General features: G+C 52.8%; 5 protein-coding genes across 5 annotated transcripts; 2 read left to right on the forward strand and 3 right to left on the reverse strand.

Annotated features, from left to right (window-relative positions):
- Positions 1 to 528: 528 nt before the first annotated feature.
- Positions 529 to 2,194, reverse strand: CCOS01_08060 (major facilitator superfamily transporter; the record flags this gene model as incomplete). The annotated part of the gene is made up of 4 exons (XM_060456222.1): positions 529 to 564; positions 625 to 1,556; positions 1,611 to 1,857; positions 1,925 to 2,194. The coding sequence occupies 4 exons, from the start codon at positions 2,192 to 2,194 to the stop codon at positions 529 to 531; spliced, it is 1,485 nt and encodes a 494-aa protein (XP_060312496.1).
- Positions 2,195 to 6,895: 4,701 nt separating this feature from the next.
- Positions 6,896 to 7,102, forward strand: CCOS01_08061 (uncharacterized protein; the record flags this gene model as incomplete). Its single annotated transcript, XM_060456223.1, has 1 exon — positions 6,896 to 7,102. A coding segment is annotated over one exon (207 nt), but the record flags the coding sequence as incomplete, so codon positions are not given.
- A 2,253-nt stretch (positions 7,103 to 9,355) lies between these two features.
- Positions 9,356 to 11,026, reverse strand: CCOS01_08062 (glycolipid anchored surface protein; the record flags this gene model as incomplete). The annotated part of the gene is made up of 2 exons (XM_060456224.1): positions 9,356 to 10,885; positions 10,946 to 11,026. 2 exons carry the CDS (start codon positions 11,024 to 11,026, stop codon positions 9,356 to 9,358), a joined length of 1,611 nt encoding a protein of 536 aa, XP_060312498.1.
- Positions 11,027 to 13,339: 2,313 nt separating this feature from the next.
- Positions 13,340 to 13,540, reverse strand: CCOS01_08063 (uncharacterized protein; the record flags this gene model as incomplete). Its single annotated transcript, XM_060456225.1, has 1 exon — positions 13,340 to 13,540. One exon carries the CDS (start codon positions 13,538 to 13,540, stop codon positions 13,340 to 13,342), a length of 201 nt encoding a protein of 66 aa, XP_060312499.1.
- An 864-nt stretch (positions 13,541 to 14,404) lies between these two features.
- On the forward strand, positions 14,405 to 15,022 carry CCOS01_08064 (uncharacterized protein; the record flags this gene model as incomplete). Its single annotated transcript, XM_060456226.1, has 1 exon — positions 14,405 to 15,022. The coding sequence occupies one exon, from the start codon at positions 14,405 to 14,407 to the stop codon at positions 15,020 to 15,022; it is 618 nt and encodes a 205-aa protein (XP_060312500.1).
- Positions 15,023 to 15,111: the final 89 nt, after the last annotated feature.

The following is a 15,111-nucleotide window of genomic DNA, read 5'->3' on the forward strand; positions in this document are numbered from 1 at the left end:
GTAAATGCTTCTACCCAGCCACATGATGACAGGAAGACTAATCCTTGGAGCCGTAGGGCTTACATACATGCCAAAGGTCCAATGCACGACGCCGGCGCCGAGACTTAGACGGCGTAGCCCGAGCCACCGGAGCCCTCGCCGGCCAACCACGCATCGCTCACGGCGCCTAGCGCCGCCGTCTCCAACGTTTCTTCACGAATCCCGCAGCCACCAATAACGCACCTCTCGTCTGTCTGCCGTCGCATGCCTCGGCACTTGCGTCGATCACGGAACGATTACTATTCCTCACAGGATGGCGCAATATCACTGACTTACTTAAACACCATGGGAGGTCGCAACTGTTCGCACCCAAATTTCATTCAAGAGCTCTCGCTCGGTATTATTCACTGGCACAAGCCTTGCTACACGGATAGTATATTCTCATGACGCTGAGCACCTTGTCCCTTGAATCCCACCAAATCCCGCTGGAGATTGTCATAATCTCTTTCATTAATCATAAAGCACGCTGATCCACCCACAGAATATCCCTTAGTAGGTATAGCGGAAACCAGGCTGAGCACCCTCCTGCACATTCTGGTTAGCAATCGGTCCTAATCCAAGAAGAGTCTTGTGGGAAACACTTACATCATCAGCCTCAAGCTCCTTCTCGCCCCTGTCGGCCTTCTTGTTCTTGAAGTAGGCGTCAACAGTCAACAAGCTGACCAAAATGCACGTCAACAAGCTGCACGCAATGCAGGCGTACATGCCCGGGCGGTAGTGAGGCTTGTCCTGCTCACGGAAGAGCAAGCTACCGGCAATACCTCCGATACCACCGAACGAGACAAGAGTCGCACTGCAGAAAGCTCGCTTCCACTGGCCACGGATGTTGTTTGCCTGGTACGCCATCACAGCAGGGACGTTGGAGTTGGCACCGGCCGTGGTCAGGAAGACGCCAAAGTAGCGCACCGCCGCGCTGGAGTGGAAACCCATGATGGGAAGACCAACGATGCAGAAGAGCATGTTGATGAGAATGACGGGACCACGGAACTTCATTCTATCACCCAACCACGCGGTCGCGAACATGACGATACCGGCAAAGGCATAAGGCGGCGCGACGAGGCACTGCGCGGCACCAACGTCGAAGCCCATGTTGACCTGCAGAATGATGGGCAAGAAGTATGCAAGCGCGTACGAGACGGTGGTGGTGTTGAAGAAGATCATGGCGTAGGCCCAGATTCTCCAGTCGGCGCCGGCACCGAGGAATCTCTTGAGGTTGAAGGCGGGAATGTGGGCGTCACCGCGATCACGGTTCACGCGCGCGACGATCCAGGCACGCTCACGCTCGCCGAGGAAGTTCCAGTCCTTGCGCTTCTTGGAGTCGGGGAAGTCGACGAGGAGCCAGTAGCCTGCGAGGCCGAGCACGCAGGTGAGAGCACCTTCGATGATGAAGATCCAGCGCCATCCAGTCAGGCCCTGTTGGCCGTTGAGCTGCATCAGACCGAAAGCGAGAATACCGGAGAAGGCGGAAGCGACGCAGCCGAGAAGGTAGAAGACGGAGTATCGCTTTCCGACCTCATCTGTTCATGGTCAGAAGTCCGGTCGTGGAGGCAGCATCAGCGGTGCCAACTTACATCTGGTGTACCATGTGCTGAGAAGGTAGACACAACTGGGGAAGAATCCGGCCTCGAGAACACCCAGGAGAATTCTGCATGCATACAAGTGTGTGTACTTTGCTGAGAAACCCATACCGATCATCACAGCACCCCACAAGAGGGTAAGTCCACCAAGGTGAAGACGAGGTCCAATCTTGCGAACAATGATGGTCGAGGGCGGCTGGAAGATAATGTACGGAATGAAGAAGAGGAGGGAAGCAATGCTCTGTTGAAGTCAATGGTCAGCTGTCCACCCTCATCGACCATACACACAGTCATCGAGTTCAACTCACGTATCGGTTGTCGAGATAGAGACCCAATTCCTTGGTCATGCCTGCAATGGCGGCCGCAGACAAGTTGGTACGATCCATCAATGACACGCAGTACATGGCACCGACAGTGACGACGAGTCTTCGGTCGACTCGGCGAATGATCTTGCGCTGCTCCTCAGCAGTGAAGCCATGGTCAATGTCGAGATCATGGGAGTCGTTGATGGAGCTGGTTCTGATGTGGTCACTGTGCTCGAAGCCTGCCTTCTCGGGGTCTGAGACGGGACGATCCATGTTGGGCGGTTGTGTCGTTGATCGAAGCTCGCTGTGAATGATTCGTCGAAGAAGTGAAAGACGAGGGACTGGTGTCGACGGCGCACAGAAGCTGCAGATTGTGCGTCACTTATTGAGTTTGACCAAGGGAGGGGGTCAATCGAGAAAGAGGTCTGGGCCTTCTAATCAACGCCGACGCAGGACTGAGGAATGCCGTTCGAATAAGGATGTGGAACAAACAACCCAAAGTCAAGAGGGGGGAACTCTCGAGGTTATCTACTCAAGCAACACAAAGATCCTGAGAGTAGCATCGGATGACACGACGATTCGATAACGATCCGCACACAGCCTTTTTGTATCCGTTCGGGTCCAGCCCCAGTTCCCCGCGAAAAGACAGCAAGTCGACGACGACTACAACCCCCTTCTTTTCACCCACCCCCGCCCCCCTGGTCCGTAAGACAAGACATACACGAAAGCACCCAGGACGGTGGATCCAAAGACCCAAGAATCCAAGACCAGACAAGGCCTTGAAGCCATCCAAACCACCGGCGTTCATTTTCCCCATGTTCCCCAGAAAAAACACAGACGAAATGAGCCTTAGCAGACACACGTCCCCATATCTCCCCCGCCCTGGGATGGGGGGACCACCCCCGATGCTGCTGTCCTCTTGCTGCGGGGGAGCCAATCAAACTCAAAACAAGACAAGAAGATACCGAGGGTGGCGGCAAGCAAGCCTAGGAAGAAGCCTGTCGAGTTGTCGACTCGTTCGAAGGAAGCCAAGACTGAAGGGCAAGGGCGTGGCCGCAGTGCCGCATTAGGATGAGAAGTTGGAACCAAGAGCCACGGAAAGGGTGTGGTATGCGGCATCGGTTTTCCCTCTAGCCGTCAGAGACAAGACATCCAGACACCGGGAGACGGGTCCAGCCAAAGACGGTGATGGCATGTAGATTGGTATTGAAACGGCAGGTAATAGAGGCACGCATACCCGAATAGTCTGCTGAATTGCAGAATTGCAGAAATAGAGATACTGATTGTTCGGTAATTTCCCATGTCTACAGCTGATATTGAGAGTGAGTCTCAACACCCCAGATCCCTCTCACTCTTAATCTCAATCTCGTTCTCACTCACACTCACCTCTCTCGCTCAAATCCACTCACTTGACTCAACTATGCTCACCAAAAATACAGCGGCACAGCGTGCGGCTAGCCACAAGAGCTCGAATCCGGGGTACCAAAGGTTCAAAGTGGATTCGTCCCGGCCTTTGGCTGCGGGGTAAACGCACGATGTGCGTGTGGAGGAAAGCTGGAGCCTCCACGTCCCGTGTGGGTGGTGAGGAGAAGTCCGCCGAGCCTAGTGGGAAGAAAGCCGGGGAAAGGGGGCCCTTGGCCCATCATTCATCCATCGGACATGGGTTGATGGGCTATGAGAGACCCCAGGAGGGGACGTGTGTCGGTCATTCACTCTTTGAAATGTCCACTCATAAGATAGAAAGACACGATGAATAAAAAGGTCAGAAGTGATCATGGTTCGGCCGGTCGACTCGGTACTGTGCGCCGGAGCGACTTGGCGGGTATGCGATTGGATCGTCTGCCGGCGGATTGCCCAATTCGGTTCTAGACGCGAAGCTGAGACTAAGGCATGCAAGCCCACGCGATGAGACCCGAGAATGTACTAGGCGCAGCGCGGCATGGAGATGGGGTTGGGGTTGGGAAATCTGGCAGTCCACTCTTCTGGCAATAGGGACGAAGTATGGATGCTATTCCAATGTCTCTGCCCCTCTTCGGGTCTTTTTGTGATGCTACGCGACCCCGTCGGTAAGGTAGAATAGTGAGAGAGAGACGGAGAGAGATAGAAAGAGTGAGGGGGAAGAAGCAAAGAAGATCGACGGGACATACGGAGGCGTACATGGGGAATGGAGATACGAGCCAGGGTGTAAGGACACCGACAGGAAGTGATATGCTTCTTCTTCAGGCTTGATGACACACTGCTCAGGGTATCTCGCAGAAAGAGTGACATAACCCTGTGGAGCGTGCTCCATCTCATGCCATGTCACCTCCAGACGCAGCAGACATGGGGGATATCCGTGGCCGTGGCATCTGTCATTTTCTTGACTGAAAAGTTGTACCCATCTCCCGGGTGACTCGTCCCGAACCTGCGCTGGAATGACGGCAAGAATAAGACACCGAAAGAATGAGACGACGAACGAGGAGGTTTGTTGACCCTCGAACTTCGAACGGTGGACGAACCATGGGTACCTACCTTACGCACGCGCTTGCGAAAAACTGAAATTCGTTTGTTGGCGCCGGTGACTGAATCGAGTGTGCTGCCCACGAACCTTCACGAAATGAAGCAAAATTCAATTGCCGCGCTCCGTGTGAGTCGCGTACTCCGTAGCACAAGTCCGCCGTCCCAGTCCACCTGAGGACTCAAGGAGGCTTCGAGGGCTTCGAGACCTCATTAGACGCAGTCCGTCGAACCCGAGCCAAAGGACGCCAAACTTCCTAGGTGATCGAGAGACGCCGTCTGCCACCGGACGCCAAGATGCCTCCATCGATCTTGGCAAAAGCCGCGTGCCACCCACAACCTGTCCTATCCGGACGTTTATAGCCATGTTGCCGTCTTGTCCGTCGTCAACAGTCGTCGAAAGCATCGAAGAGGCATTCCCAATCAGATTAGCAGGGAGATGAGCTGTCGTTAACTCGCCTCCTCCCCTTCCCCGTGGCTGTTCCACCCCTGTTCCCGACATGGCGGTCTTCGTGTCTGTGAGTCTGTGACTGCTGTCTCAAGCGTCCTAGCGCACATCATCCCAACAACGTGTGAACGTGTAAAGATTCCACTACCGTGACCGCGGTTCAGACATCGTCTTCAGTCTCCCTTGCGTTGGCGTTGGGGCGAGCTGTGCGAGCATGGACCCTTGAGGACCAGGTGATTCGATGCCACCCTCTTCAATTTCGCCCTGCATGCCTCGCCGTGCTACCAAACAACAAGAAATAGAACGAGCCAAGCAGCATTGGCGTCGCCGCAGATAGTGTACATCCCTCCACAGATCATGCACACTTTCTCCCCGAGTCTAGGTTCCCGACTCCTACCTATTGAGGATCTTAGGATGCATACACGCCACCACACCCTCCACGAGCAACCGCCCGGACGGCGGACAACCATTATAGATTTCCCCTCAGAGGCTCAGACTAAGGTAGGACATCAAACTTCCCAGTCTAGACCTGACAAGCCATCCTTCCAACCCCCTCCCTCGGATCGAACCTCGGCATCCTCGACCCTTCTACGGCGTGCCATTGGGCGACGATCACCTCTCCTGTGTCCGATTGAACGAGAACTGAAGCTAATTTCAACGACACAAATTCCCGATAGTTGGGTTGAACCTACCTGCATCTTCGCCCGCCGTGCCACGCCGTCGGTTCTTGGAAGTCTGTCTGGTCTGCCTGCTTGTAGCCCATGTTCAATCGCCTCCTGTCCTTTTGCTGCCCACTATCCCCCTTGGTCGCCCCTCCATCTCGATGGGAATTGCGGCAGATTCGCAAACCAAGCCCAAAACGTGCAAAGTCGCCCAGCCTCCATCATGATCCCACAGATCCAACAAGTCACCCAGACCCTGGTGATACCTTGTTGGTCAGGCCTACGTGCTTTTGCTTGGTCCTTGGATGAGGAACAGGGAGTTTACGGGTGGCCTGAAGAATAGGGCTGCATGTCTGCGCCGCAAGGCTGCATTCATTGAAATAGCAGACGACCATAACACTGCTTGAGACCGAGGAAGGATCATCACCGTAAAGTTACGTACCTTGCGGTGAGAAACTGACGAACCAGAGGCTGTAGAGTGGCCGAACTTCCTCGGTTGTCTCGGCCTTCCAAGACTTGTGTAAACTTGAGGGTTCCCAGGGACGCCGAATGGTCATCACTATGCCTCTGATACGATCTCTTGCATCTCACAGAGAAGGGGAGCATAGTCCTCTAGGTTCTTCCGAAGTAGCTGTTCTCACGTAGTTGTTGACACTTTCGTCTGCGCTTCTGCCAGTGGCTCTCACAACTCAACATTACATGATGTTACTACTTTGACGCTTCCACTCGTACAATTGTAGTATATGCGGCAAAATAGACACAACAAATCTGTCCCAGTCCTTCAACAGTCAGAGATCTGGCCATGATCTATCCTCCACACGATAGTTCTGGTACCATGATAACAGACATCGGGTGCCAAATCCCACAAACAAACAAGCTGTAAGTAATCAGGCTCATCACTTCGAGTCTTTGAATATATCATATGCCTTTTGGTACTAGAAGGAGAATGTCAGTACATATTCACAGGCAGAACTGATCGATATCCATCTTCAAACCCAGGACCACACCATAGACTGGAGAAAACCGACTTCGTACTTCAGGCGAACCCCTTTACTCTGTTCCGATGGAATCAAGTATTCGTATGATTGTAATCAGGATAGAAGGCGAGAATCAGCAATGTCCTCCGAGCGAAGAACACGAAGCCCTACTCGAAAATCTCGGAAATCTCGAACCCTCCGGGGCTTTTGCTTACCATACCTAAGTCAGTGCAACAGTCCGGCATCGTCCCGTATATCTCAAGTCATTTCTTCAACATGCTCCCTCATGCCCACCTACTTTACGTAAACCATCCTGCTATCGTCACCTTTGTCGAAATAGTACAAGACGCCGTTCAGCTACACCGTCATCGTCCAACGGCAGTCTACTCAAAGCCCCAAAGCCCTTTGTGAACATATACTAACAAATAATTCTCACAGAGCCTGGTACTCGTTCGATCAGATCAATTCGCCCTATATCGAGGTTTCCATCATTGTCGTTCTCGGATTCGATCTCCTGCTCTTCATCAAAATCCACGAGTCAAAATTCTCGAGGTTACGTTCACAAGACGAGACCATCACATACCCAAGGATGACCTGAGGGGTTCTAGAGCCAGTTATCAAGGTCGGTTTCCTCGATAGGATCCAGCGCAACCGACTGAAATTGACAAAGACACTGAGACTTGCAAAGAGATCAGGAACACACCAGCGACCAAATTGCGACGGGCCTGATGAGGCAGAAAGTACCATACTTTCTCCAATGAGATTGAGACCATCTAAACCATTCTAGATACCTGGGTCAAACAACACGGAGTCGCAATATGGGAAACCAGTACACAACGAGCGGCGGCTCAACAGCTCCCTGCAATCCATGCTAAGTCCTGAAGCTCAACTATTCTGGCTCGGTATTGGGAGTCCTAATCATCGTTGCGGCTGACGGACGTGGCGTACAATCCTTGGATTGATCTGACAACTGCTTGGAGACAAGAGGCCAGGTTATTGAATTCAATTTCAATTCTCAACTACTTTCGATGTAAGGGGTCATTCGGCCAACAGAACTTCTTTGACCCTTGCCGCGAGCTCCTCCAGAGATCAACGGTTCTTGAGCCGTAGTACACGTTTACATGTATCCAAGTCAGGGTGCTTTTCAAAGAATCCAATGAAAGGTCAGTAGGGTAAAAGACCATGTAAGACACAGCAGCCACTTCATGGGCCTTGAATACGTAGAGTTCGTGGTATTTCGTTTGAGAGGGCTACATTGACGAACGTAGATGCCAGCAGAAATGATTCTATTGGTCTTGAACGTCCTCTAGATCAGAGACACTCATAACCATCATAGAAACATGAAATGAGTACTATGGAAGTGTAAAGTATGGGTGGCAAAACTGACAAAGCATATGATGTTCAGAATCTCTTGGGGTAGAGGTGATGGGTTCATATCTTGCTTTTTCAGACGTTTCGTAAAATTGTAGCCTCCTTAGAGACGTCTTCGATTCAATCTTGATAGGTCACTTACCTAGGTATCTACACAGGCTTTGGCGATCAACATGTGCCTACTATGTACATGCACTCTCTGGAGTAAGCCCGGAATATGTTAAAGTAGATGCTTACAAGTAGCTCTCGCTTCGTCCTCGCCATCTTTTCTATGACCTTATCTCGAGATGCATCGGACAGCCAGAGAAAGGTTTCCGTTTTGCTGCGAATAGTCACTACATGGCCGTCCAGAAAGCGTTTGAAGGTAGCATCATACCATAAACGGCAGATCATTCGTGCACATGAACCTCCAAAGCAACTAAAACCAAGGCCGTTCTCCTTCCCCATCAAGCGTGGACACATGGGAAACGTTTTCAAGGCTGAAGACTCTGTCCTTATGGCAAGCAGCTTCAGAGGAGGCCAAGAGTCAGATGCGCACCTCGTCGACAGTATCTTGAGCCTTTCAATGAAATTAGCTACTGCTAGTCGAGAAACTACACATCAGATGAGACAGCTGAAACCATGGCTGCCATGGTAGACATTGGAATATGCAACAAAATGCGAGACTCTCCCGATTCGTCTGCTTAGAGAACACATACTTGCATACGGATACGGCAGAGACAATAGACATAGATTCGCCGAGGAAGAAAGAGATCTTTACTCGCGTGCGTATCTCTTTTGAAATTTCCGGGAGCAATGGAAAAATGGGGTAACGGGGGCCATCGTGAGAACCAATTGATGTCGCGGTGTGCAAGTTTCGGGACTACTTCTCAACCACGGGATCCATAACTTCGAGAGGGCTCGGGATCGTCATTGAAATATCCTACAAGGGATCAAGAGGCAGGTAGACTATTAAGCTGCGATCTTGGCAACCATGTGTACCATCTTCACCGCTTCAGTAACAGCGTCCGTAGATATTTCACCATGTCCGAGAGTCCTGCCAAGTGCTGGGCAAGAATCTTAGGTAAATGACGCCTAGGTTGCCAAGGCAAGAGCAACGGCTAGATGGTGGCTGAGATCACTGCCAAGTCATGATATATGTACACTCATACATTCACAAGGTCCAATCAGGGCAATCGATATGAACAAAAAGAAAAAGTTCTATTCATCGAACCAAAAGACACTAGAAAACAACATTGACCTCTGTCGGCCAGTCATGAAGCAGAATAGCTGCTGCCAGTGAAGACCCAACGCCATGTGATGGTGAGAAACACAAAAGAGCCTCATGCTAGTAAAAAATCTGTCGAGTCGTGACTGTATTAAACGAGGCACCATGGTAACCTGCGTTGGATATCCTACACGCTCGCATAAATGTATATCGCCCTAATCCTGGGCACACCCATTTTTTCCACCTCAACACATCATTAGATGAAGAGACCGTTTACAGAGCAACCATGGCAGCACCGACGGCACCGGCGGCGACAATGTAGGCGCCGATGGCAAAACCGCCGAAGTTGAACATGGGCTGGTAGGGGCTGCCGGCAGCAGCGTTGCCAGAAGAGCTGGAGCTGGGGTTGGCAGTGGAGGAGACGGGAGCGGTGGCGGTGGCAGCAGCGCTGTTGGCGGCAGAAGCGGAGGCAAGGGCGGAGCTGCAAGAGCTGTCGGTGGAGGAGGGGGTAACAACCTGGCCCTGGCCATCGTAGTTGCAAGCAGTGCTGGCGGACTTCTGGGCCTTGTAGTAGGTGTCCATGACGAAGGCGAGCTTCTGCTCGTCAGTGCACATGGAGTAGGCGCCGTAGACACCGGTGGTGGTGTTGGTGTTGATACCGCGGCAAGAGTCGGGGGAGGCACCGCAGATGTAGCCGAAGATCTCGCCAATGGCAGAAGCCTTCAGGCCATCCTTGGGGGTGCAAGAAAGAGACTTGACCATACACTCGCAGAGAGAACTGTCAGGGGTGGGGGGAAGGGCATCGCCGTGAACCTCCCAGGTGGAGGAGGTGCCAGGGCACTCAGCGGCCTTGTTGGTGGGCGAGTAAGAGGCCATCTGAACGGCAGCGGGGGTGGCAGCAAGAACACGGGAAGCGAGCTGGTCGTAGTTCTTCATGGTCTTGGCGACACCGTTGTTGATCTCGACGAGACCGTAGTCGTTGGCCTCCTGGTGATACATGTAGACGATACCACCAGAGAAGACGTCAGTCATCTCCTTCTCGTACAGAGCGGTGGTCTCCTGGAAGATACGGCCATCGGCACCGTCGGGGATGTTGCAGCCGTACTCGGCGAAGAAGACGGGGACGGAGTAGTTCTTGAAGAAGTCGATCTGGGTGGTGTAACCGGCACCGGCGAGGGTGTTCTTACCGCACCACGAGTAGATGTTGTAACCCCAGAAGTCAATGGCGGTCTCCTGGTCACCGCAGTTGAAGTAGTGGGCCGAGTTGGTGCGAATGTCAGCGTCGTCGTTGGCGGCGTAGCCAACACCCATCCAGCGGTAACCCTTGTCCTTGATGTGCTTCTTGGAGTCACGAACGGCAGCCTTGACGAAGGCGGAAGCCTCGGTGTTGGTCTTGTTGTTGGAGACCTCATTACCGGCGAAGAAACCGATGGTGTTGTCGTACTTGGCGAGGGCATCGATAACGGCAGTGTAGCGGTCGAGGAGCTCGGTGTTCCACTGGGCGTTGTCACGGTTGATGGAGAGCTTGGGCTCACCCAAGTCGGAGACGACGTAGATGCCGGCGTCGCTGAGAAGCTTCATGCAGGCGTCGTGGTTGTTCTTGGGGTCAATGGCGTAGGTTCGGATGGTGTTGGTGCCGGCCTTCACCATGATAGGAACGTCACGCTTGCAAGCAGTCTCGTCTGCGAGGGGATCGTTGTAGTCGCCAGTCTTGGACTCACCACCGGCGGCGGCGGTGTCCTGCTGGTAGGCGATACCCTTCATGTAGAACTGGGTGCCGTTCTCGTAGAAGAACTTGGAGCCCTGTTTTGATTTGTTAGTGATGCATGTCAGGCTTGGTGGGGGTGTGTGATGGCATCATACCTTCATGACGATAGGGTCGAGAGCAGCGGCGTTGCTGGCAAGCAGCAGAGCCGCGGAAACGGCGGCGGCGACCTTGCCCATTGTGATGGTTGTGTTGTGTGATTTGTGAGTGTTCGGTACGTGTGGTCTGGAGGATCTTCTCTGACGGGCTTGTCGTCGAGGTTGTTGTCGGGAAGTGGGAAGTGACGTTTAGTTGTTTTTGTCTTTCCTGAATATCCGATCCAAACGGTCTGAAAAAGGTAGAAATAATTGGTTGAGCTAACGAGAGTGCGAAGTGGTTTGTTGTTGATTAAAAGAATAGGGTTTCAGAGACAGTGACACATTCAAAAAAGGATGAATAGGGCCTTGTCTAATGAATTCCCCTACAAGAAGAAACGATTGCGGATAGCAAGTGAGGGAGTGGACGGGTTTGGAGGAAACACGGAGAGGAGAAAGGAGAATCAAGAAGTCAGAGATTCTGTGACGGGAGGGAGGCGCGAGGTAGAAAAGCAGAAACACGCCCTGGAATGTGTGGTTAAGCCCCACCGGGTACGAAGTGAGGTAGGTACTTGCTTCAAGTATCCATGTACCTGAGTACTTGTGGATGTACGTAAGGTAAGGTAGGTACCTATCTCTTCTAAAGAATGGGAAAGAGCAAGAGAACTGAACCTGCCTGCAATTGCTGCGTACTGCGTACAGTGGAAGGAGTGGACTGTGGAAGGAAGACACAGAGGATCGACTGGTGCAATGGTGAGGCAGGCACCGGCTAGACCACCACGGCGTTGAGAAGGCAGGAAGCAACGGCGCGGAAGGCGTAAAAAAGGTACCTTGAACAGACAGGGAAGGAAGGACCGGGGTCATGGATAACCCCCAGGGGCAAGAGTGAAGGAGGGGCAGGGGTGACCCCTTTCGGTTTATCCTTACTGGCAAGCTTCTTCTGCTAGCCTGTTGCTTCCTCTTGCTTCCTCCAATCCTCCCCCCCCCTTGCCCTCCTCCCAAAGTCTCTTTCCTCCACTCCTCCTCTCTAATCTCTTGGTATTTTTTACTCTTTTTTCTTGTGACCGTCCACTGTTCAGCATTCATCTAATTTCGCTCCCTTCCAATTCATTGAGCAATCATCCCCGTATTCGATGCGCAAATTGGATCCCCTCGTGAATACTCCGTACATACGTGCGCTACCGTCTCATCGTACCAAACACCAATACGTGCATCTCTACATTCAGCAATTGATGCCGCTTATTGGATACACCATTAGCACACACATTCAGACAACAATACCGCAGACGCGAATAGCCGGCGCGAGAGCGAGGCGCAGCCGTCTTAGCACCATTCATACATTGCCTGCCTGCATCTTCATTTCCATTCTTTTGGACGAGACGAGCGAAAGAGAAAGATGCGACGGTACGGATACCTGAAGCCACTGCGCGACACTATTGAATCACGAGGTACCTGCACATGTGCCAAATTAGCACTTGCACTCAACATGCATCTGCCAACCGAACCTACCTTACCTTACGTAGTACTCCGTACTTGAGGAATGTCTTATTACCGAAGAACCTTCTTCTCCGCGCGAAAGAAGAGGAAGAGAGACGAGAGAGGCGAGCGACAAGATACGTACCCTGGATGCACGCCGGGAACCGCCTGGGCCATGTTCATCTCGTTTCAAGGTTGTGAGAGACTTGGCACAGTGTGGACAGAGGCCCATCCAAATCACCCTATGACGTCCGATGAAGCACTAACGTCTTTTCAGGAATCTACCACCTAAAGCTGTTATAGCTTCATCTTCACTGCATCTCTCCTTGACGACTCTCCTTTCGACGCCATCTCGAACCAACACAAACACACTGCACCAGGGCACCAGGGCACCATTACCACGCCCCCAGTTCACACTGTAGCCGCTGGGGCCACGGTCCACCGCCTCATCCACCAAGGCCGTTAGTGAAATAGCGAGAAATAGGGGCAATCTCCACTCAAGGTGAGCTTCGGCCTGGAGAACCGGCTGACCTTCCAGACCGGGACTTGCGGACGCCGGGCTCATCTTCTCACAACCCAGCCGCCGCCCCTCGTCTGGTCCATCACAGGCTCATAGCTCGTGGGTGTGCACCAACGCACCGGCCTACCAGAACCAGTGAACCCCTCCACCAAGACGCCGAGATGCTCTAGCCTCTACGAAGTAGGTTCTACGTAGTAGACGAACAGAATTGGAGGCTATCGTGTGCCGCCAAGCGTCAAACATCGCCATCTTTGGCCTCAACAGATAAACCAAGAACCCTTCCACCTGGATTGCCAAGAGGTCATTCACCTCTCAGCATTGGCATTTCTTGTCGTCCGTCCTCTGCGCCTCACTATCGAGTTCCCATCACATCCCGCTGTCAAGTCCCGCGGCGCATAACCAGACAGAAAGTCAATTTCACTTCACAGGTTCCCCTTCGCCCAGCCACTGCCCAGCGCGCTCTTCTCCCTCAGGTCTGCCATGGCAAGCTCCCACCGACTCTGCCCAGCCCAATCCAACATGCTTGGGGTGAACACGGCAGCGATCTGAAAGAATTTTTCATCCTCATCTGCCACATACGGATACATCTCCTTGTTGGCAGCACTGCAATCAACTTCCGGCATGGTTTTCTTGTTATCTCCACCGTGGCCAACTCGACTGTCAATATCAGCCTCCAAGGTGTCACTCGCCAAAGGCCCAAATCTCCAGTGAGAACCACAGATAATGTTACAATGGGTAATTCAATACTCTGTGCAATGCAGGAGCAGAACAACCCAGAGAGCCAGGCTCCCAGCAGATGCGTCCACGTCGACGGAAGTACTCTGTACACAGTCTGACTGCAGCGGCGGTCCAGACCTTCAGGCCAATCATCCCACTATTCGTCTGTTCTCCCAGTCATCCCACACCATCCATTCATGATCCATCAGGCTTGCAGCGCTCGGCTGTTGCTGTCTCGCAGCACTCGAACCCAGACGGACCGATGTTTCTGGCGGTTGTCCCATGACAAAGCGCTGCGCAATCTGCTCGTATCCTTGCTTGACGGATGCCTCACTGCTGAGCAAATGCAAATCAAGCTGAGCTAGCCAACGCATGACGGACAGCTTCACCACCAGCTCGGGACGGACGGGGGCCGACCGAATTCTCCGAATTGACGATGAAGCAGCGCATCGACAAACTGTCAACCACAGCCCCAGAGGCGAAACTTTCATATCGCCGCCAATACGAGGCTTGGAGGCACACCTACAGGCTGTGTGGGTGTGCTACTTCTACACAGTGAAGGCCTTTAGTTCCGACCAGCAGTGCAGTCAGCGCTAACCGCCATGTTCCCTGAGTCGACGGGGTTTTCCAGTACTGTCTCGGTGCTGGCAGCATCCATACTGGCAGCGTGTATGTATCCGTATGGCCACCTAATACTCGTCAGTTGCCAACTTGCAAGAGCAACAAAAATAGGACTGGCGAAGCGGGAGTCCAATTAACTCTCTTTTGGTATGGCCTACCTTAAGTTGTTTACTCTAGGCCTAGCGCCAGGCTTAAACGGCCCAGACATCCAGAGTCTCCAGAAGGGAGCCAGAGGGGCCCGGTCCGAATGTCGGATGCGCTGTTGGCATTGGTTCAAGGCTCAGCATCAAACCATCAAACCCGGTCGTGCGAATCTCAATCTGGAATCACTTTTACTGCGTATGCTCGCCGCCCCGATTTCCCAACGACAGAATTGTGGTTTATGTGGGCTTCTCGACACTGGTTCATCTGCCGCCGCGCAGAAAGCCAATACGATGGACAAACGATTTGCTTGCTTTTTCTTCACCTGTCTTGCGTCTCGTTTCTCCCCGAGGATGGGCCCTTTGGCCCGTTCATCGGTACAATGTACTGTACGGATACCGGAAGACGTGACCCGTTTATCAGAATTCGAGAGTCACCAGAGTCTTGCTGATTGTAAATTCGGATCTTCTATTCTATGGATTCCATGCGACGTGGTCTGCGGCAGTGCAACTCCAACCAAGCATTTCCTTCCCGTACCGCATCCGTCTACTATTCTTGTTGATAGTCGACAGAAGATCGTTTCGGTGTCGCTCGCGCCCCGTTTCACACCCATTCAGATGATCTAAATCGCAAAAGGCGGCCAACCATCCCACTCGGCTATCATCCCGCGGCCACCCAGCGGGATCCCCGTCCGCCATGTCCGCAGCTCCCGCGT

This window comes from Colletotrichum costaricense, assembly GCF_030867565.1.
Source record: "Colletotrichum costaricense strain IMI 309622 chromosome Unknown Scaffold_8.1, whole genome shotgun sequence".
NCBI classification, from domain to species: domain Eukaryota; kingdom Fungi; phylum Ascomycota; class Sordariomycetes; order Glomerellales; family Glomerellaceae; genus Colletotrichum; species Colletotrichum costaricense.